At 39.8% G+C, this 6,167-nt stretch overlaps 1 protein-coding gene across 2 annotated transcripts; it reads left to right on the top strand.

Annotated features, from left to right (window-relative positions):
- The first annotated feature begins 1,317 nt into the window (after positions 1-1,317).
- LOC114788800 (ras-related protein Rab-13-like) lies at positions 1,318-5,964 on the top strand. 2 transcript variants are annotated; one of them, XM_028977708.1, is made up of 8 exons: positions 1,318-1,722; positions 1,806-1,866; positions 4,019-4,079; positions 4,162-4,239; positions 4,733-4,810; positions 5,162-5,227; positions 5,405-5,455; positions 5,570-5,964. In XM_028977708.1, the coding sequence occupies exons 1-8, from the start codon at positions 1,599-1,601 to the stop codon at positions 5,636-5,638; spliced, it is 588 nt and encodes a 195-aa protein (XP_028833541.1). In that variant the 5' UTR covers positions 1,318-1,598; the 3' UTR covers positions 5,639-5,964. The 2 variants fall into 2 exon arrangements, with proteins under 2 accessions (XP_028833541.1, XP_028833540.1); XM_028977707.1 differs by having other exon boundaries at positions 1,320-1,722; positions 4,733-4,822.
- Positions 5,965-6,167: the final 203 nt, after the last annotated feature.

Here is a 6,167-nt window from a genome sequence, read left to right on the forward strand (position 1 = left end):
CCCTAGTTAATGCCCATGAATATGAGGTTATTGGAGGCAGTTGTCCTGTTCTTCAGTTTTTATGGTCACCAGAATCCTCCGTACTATATGAGATGGTGTTCTCAAAGGCTGGGGAGGTGAGTTCTAAGAAAAAGACCAAATACACTGAACAAAAATGTTTTTTTTTGTCAAAAGTCAAAAAAGGTTCCCCTGAATGTAACACATAAGAACTAAACACGATCACTGAACAAAAACACAAATGTTAGCCTCTTAGTGTTTATTTTAGACATTTTAGTTGTGTGTACAGAGACAATCAGAATATCCTTATTGTCATTGTAACAAGGGCAACGAAAGTAGATGCAGTTCCTGTGTCAAAGAGATCAGAAAGAAAGATATAAATAATGAAGTATAAAAAGAGAAAGCTAGCATATATACGATAATATAAAACAAACCGATAGTAGACCTATTATTCCTGTTGGCAAATTTATGCGCATCAGAGGTGGATAATTTCACTCTCGGAGCCTCTTTAACTAATAAAATTACTACCAAACAAAATAAATAAAAGAAAAATTCTGTCCGATATTTGCTCATACACTTCAAGACATTATTCCACGAAGCGACGCTTGGGATGAGACGCTGACGTAACGAACCGAGGCTTCCTTTGTTATTGGTCACGTGGCTCTGCTTAAAACGGTACACGCCTCAAGGCGGGGCTTCGCTTACCACGCCCCTTATCCTCTATACGCGCTTCGGAGCTTCATGTCCCCGTCACTGCATGAAATATTTAGCGACCTGTCCTTATTTGTCGTGATACACGGTTATGTATCAAATGTATCCGAATCAGGTGCACAGAAGCGGTAGGAAGAGGAGGAAGAAGGCGGCGGAAATGGGCGCCGCGCCGGTGGCCATTTTATAAAGACGCGTGCGCCACTGTTCCGCTCCATGTTTGTGAGGTCAAGTGAGGTCAAAGTGTCCTGTTCACTGTAAACTTGTTCACACGTGGCAATGACAACGTTGTTGCGTAACAGTTGTATTTGATTGTTTAGATCAGTAAAGAGTTCTTCTCTTTATTATAGTTTATTATATTATTCAAAGTAGTAAACAGTCACATTTGATTTATTTTATTCGTTTTCCCTTTAGCTATGATAAGTATTATATCACAGCACAGCATTTTATGGTGTTATTTCTTGTCATGCAAGTCTAAATTTGAGTTAAGATGCCGTTATAAAGACTTGGATTAATATTAATAATAGGTTAATATTAATGTCCCATGTACTGTTTTTTTGCTCCACCGCTCCCTCCCTGGAAGCCCGGCCCTCCCTGCTCCGCCCTGCAGTGCCGAGCAGCAGCAGCAGGAGGAGTGTGTGTTGGTGGGGTTGGATTTGGAACAAGTGAAAGTTCTTTTCGTGCCGACAATGAGGGACCGCGGCATTTGATCCCGCTGTTCTGCTAAATGTCCACGTTTCTCTCCAGAAGCAGGAAAAGTGTTTCCGCGGAAACACGTCCTACCAGGAGAGCGGAGAGCCGGGGAACATTTGAACGACTAAACGTTTTCTCTTGGTGAATATACACTGTGTAAAAACTTTTTTTTACTTTCCACACCTTGTTACGGTGGAGCAATGGCGAAGAAATACGACTTCCTCTTTAAATTATTACTGATCGGAGACAGCGGAGTTGGGAAAACGTGCCTGATCATCCGGTTCGCGGAGGACAACTTCAATTCCACCTACATTTCCACCATCGGTAGGCTGACGTTCCTGTTCGGGTCGAACCGTGTAAAATATTCTGTTCGAGCCAAATCTGAGCTCGTCTCCCTCCTCCCCCAGGGATTGACTTCAAAGTTAAAACCATTGATGTGGACGGGAAAAAAGTCAAATTGCAAATCTGGTAAGAAGCTTTCTTATTCCCCCCCCCACCCCTGTGAACGTCTGTGTACAGATTTCATGGCCTGTTGATGCCTGGATTCCTCCACTTCCTGGTGAGAGAAAAATGTGTGTTTTTTTTTCCCTGGGAAAGGACAGGCTGGCTGTGTCAGGGCACGCCTGCTTCCCGCTCTCACTTTCATTTCAGTTCAGAGGAATGGGACTTTACTGTCATTCTTAGGCTCTTACCTGCTTTGATTTTAACAAGTGATGTGCTATTCGTGGCTGTTTTTTTTTTTTCTTAGAAATTTAGACATTATTGTAATTCTAATATTTTACCTGTTATGATCGGATCAAGTGATCTGTTTTTTTCTTTCCTTCAGTGGTAAAAACTTGACCCATGACCTGTCCCCAACTTGAAATACCACCGGAATAACATGATTTTGTCAAAAAGTCCTTATCTTTTAGGTATCTTTTAGAATACTAATTTGTAGATCTGTAGTAGGGGCAGTGGTGGCCTGGTGGGTAAGTACTCGTAATCAGGAGGTTGCAGTTTCGATTCCTGAACCACCAAGGTGCCACTGTTGTCCCCTTGATCAAGGTACCATCCACACACACTGCTCCCTGGGAGCCTTTCATGATTTTGTCAAAATGTCTGTATCTTTTAGGCCCACCACTCACTAACACATTTTGTTGTGTTACTGTGTGCTGTACTGCAGTTTTTCACAAGGACAGTATCTCCCTTCCTGTTAGAGATCGTCACAGCAGATCAACCGGTCTGATTGTCCGCATAATTAATTTGGCGAAAGTTCTCAGATCTAAGGGAGCACAGCGAAACTACTAGCAGTCTACATGGGACTTAAAATTAATATTATGTTCTTAAGAGTCTGTTTCAGTTTCCGCTGTAGTGAGATCAGCAGTGCCTGGAGCAGAGCGTCATATGACCTGTGGATGAGAACTGAAATACTGAGTGACGTAGGGAGTTTGTTAAGTGAGAAAAAACGTGCAACCTTTTCTTCAGATGATTTGTTTGCTGCAGCGGCAGGGATAACTTTTTAAAAAGTGGCTTAAATTATCTGTTAGTGCAAATCATTAAGTGAACAGAAGAGAAGCCAATGACAAATTCTGTCTTTTAAAGACTGAAGTGGATAGTATAACGGAGCAGTAACCAGTGTAAAAATGTCTTGATGCTGTCTTTGGAGCCGTGAAATTTGGTGTTCTAGGTAGAGGCCTTTATGGACTATGTTGCCATAAGCAGGTGAACCAACACGCGGTCATCTGTGTCATCTGCATTTAACCAATCAGCTTAGTGGGTAGTCATGAAAGTCGGCCAGGGATCAGTGTGTGGGGACTGCACCATGATCAAGGGGACATCAGTGATTTGGGATTTGAACTGATTTCAACGTGATTTGACTGATGAGGGATGCTGGGCTCCCTGGCCTTCCTGCTCCTGGAAGGATTTCAAATGCTGTGACAATCAGGCGTAAAATGTGCTTGATAAAATAAACTGTACATTATTAAAATAATTGACATTTAAAGAATGTGCAGTCAATTCTTAATTTTTGTTCCATGCTTTGGAACCTTGTCGTGATTTAAAATGTAGTGTTCTGATATTGGTGAGGCAGAAGAGTGAATAAGTTTTACTTCCATTTATTATTGTAATGTCCATTCTCAGGCTCTGGCTCAGCTTCATTCACTTTCCATAACCGCTTTCTCACACACACACACACACACACACATAGTCAGTTCATGCATTTGGACGATAGGAGGAAACCTTGTGTCTATCCTCCTCACCACCGTGCTGCCCCCCTCGATACACAGAGGCAAAAATCTCTGCAAGCATGTTTTCTTTTTATGGTGGGGGTGGAAATATATCAAAATTAGGAAGCAAACTGGCAATAATGAACCATTGTCTATCATAGTGGCTAGGACATCAATAGATCATACTACAATGGAGACCTGCTGGTAACAACAGACATTTTTAAAACCAGTTTCATATATTCATATATTGTTCAGTTCTGTACTGATTTAATCAGAGCTTGTAAAAATTACTTTTAAAGCAGTTTACATGTTTAAATGATGTTTTACCTCCTAAAATTCTTTTACAGTCCGTGACCTTAATGTCTTGATTGGGCACATACATATTTTGAACTGTGGGTGTATGTGTGTTGTTTTAGGGACACTGCAGGACAGGAGAGATTTAAAACCATTACTACAGCCTACTATAGAGGAGCTATGGTGAGTACAAGTAGCTATGAGTGGAACATGGCTGCAGTCATGCAAAGAATCAATAATCATCATCATCATAATTTTCACCCAGGGAATCATTTTGGTATATGACATTACTGATGAGAAGTCATTTGAGAACATTCAGAACTGGATGAAGAGCATCAAAGAGGTAGGATATGTTGTTGTGAGCCATGAGTATTCCTGATGTGAGAGGAGCATGTTCGTGTTTGTGCATAATAGGTCTGAACAATATATATATATTGAAATTGAATGACTTTTTGGGACATTTTTTGTCGACTTCACTATGCTGTGATGTGTATGATGTGTGTGGACTGTGAAACCCTGGCAGTGTCCATTGAGAAAATGTTACAATGTAATGTGATTCAAATGACTGGGTGCATTTGAATTTAGGAGTGTAAAAAATAATGGTACTGTTTTGTTTGGAAGCGCCGTTTTCCCATCAAGACTACTATGTCCGAGACCAAGACATGACTGAGACTTTATTTATATGATTAAGATTATTTATGCATCATTAATTGCTCTGAAGGGATTTCAGAGCAACTAAACTCAATTTCAAGTTTCTAAAGAAAATACATTTAAAAACAATCTGTGTTTGGAGGACTAATTATTACATTTAATTGATGCAACGTTGTGTTGCCCAGAATGCTTCAGCAGGAGTCAGCCGAATGTTGCTGGGGAACAAGTGTGACATTGAGACCAAAAGGAAGGTGCCCAAAGAGGTGGGTGTGAAGGTGAGAGCCAGTTATTATATCCAGCTAGGGTTGGGTAAATTGGGAGTGGATGGTGGTTATTGGTCCAGTTTAATAGTGGAGCCTGTCATATTTATTAATATGCCCCTTTATTTTGGCATGAGAACCCAGCCAATGGGGACACGTGTACATTTCTTGGTGCCGGTTTCAAACCTGGGTTAATGGGGAGGGTTTCATCAGAAGGGCATCCACTATGACGTCTGTATGCGAGCAGTCAAACCGGTTGATCTGCTGTGGCCACTTTAAACAGGAGAAGCTATATTGTTGCTTCCATGAGAATTCCGTTTTTGTCTTGAATAACTTAAAGAAATCTCTCAACAGCTGGCCAAGGATCATGGGATTTCTTTTTTTGAAACAAGTGCTAAGTCCAGCATCTGCGTGGAGGAGGTGAGAAAATCATTGAGTGCTGGTATTACATTAAAAGTAAACTTTCATTCAGAGTTTGAGGGTTCTTGAAAATGGTAAGAAGAAAGTATGAAACTTTAGGGAAACATTCATTCATTCTGGCTACAGTGAACATAATTTGGTCTATTTTAATTTTGACACTTCACCTTCTCCTTCCAGTCATTTTTTTTACTGGCTCGTGACATTTTGTTTAAGATAAACAAGAAGCAGGTCAGTAGACTACACATTTTTTAATTACAGAGTGCTAATGGGATTAAAATAACACATTTATTTTCTTGATGAGACTGTAATTAAATCTTTTTTATTGTTTTATAACCATTACAGAGTCCTACAGCTCGTGAGGAGAAACTGACACCCACAGATAAGAAGTCGTCCAAGTGTGCCCTTATCTGAAAGACATTTTTACCCTCAGCAGATATGTCATATCTTGCATCACTCACTGTTTTGACAAAGACCCTATCTTCATATTACAGCCGCCACCCATCAGAGTATACCATTGCACTCTATTATCATTTAAACCTATGAACATTTTTAATATTGTATGCAAGACTCTCTTCTAATGCATCACCAACATGCCATGGATTCTGAACTTTAACTACAGACTGCGCTGTTTGTGCAGAAGTGTCTGGAAACATCATGTCAGCTTTTCTTCTCAGAAGTAATATCTGATTTGTTAGAGAATTGTGAACTTTTTCTATTAAAAACAACTTTTGATTATTGCACTTCTCATTTTATAGCTCAGCGTGTCTCAAGATTGAAGTTTCAGGATTGGTTTTGGTTTATTGTCAGTACAATATATTGTATATACTGGCTACAGTGAACATACACTGTATACTGTGTAAACAGTGTGTGTGTGTGTGTATATATATATATATATATATATATATATATATATATATATATATATATATTGAAATAATGT

This window comes from Denticeps clupeoides, chromosome 4, assembly GCF_900700375.1.
Source record: "Denticeps clupeoides chromosome 4, fDenClu1.1, whole genome shotgun sequence".
Lineage (NCBI taxonomy): Eukaryota > Metazoa > Chordata > Actinopteri > Clupeiformes > Denticipitidae > Denticeps > Denticeps clupeoides.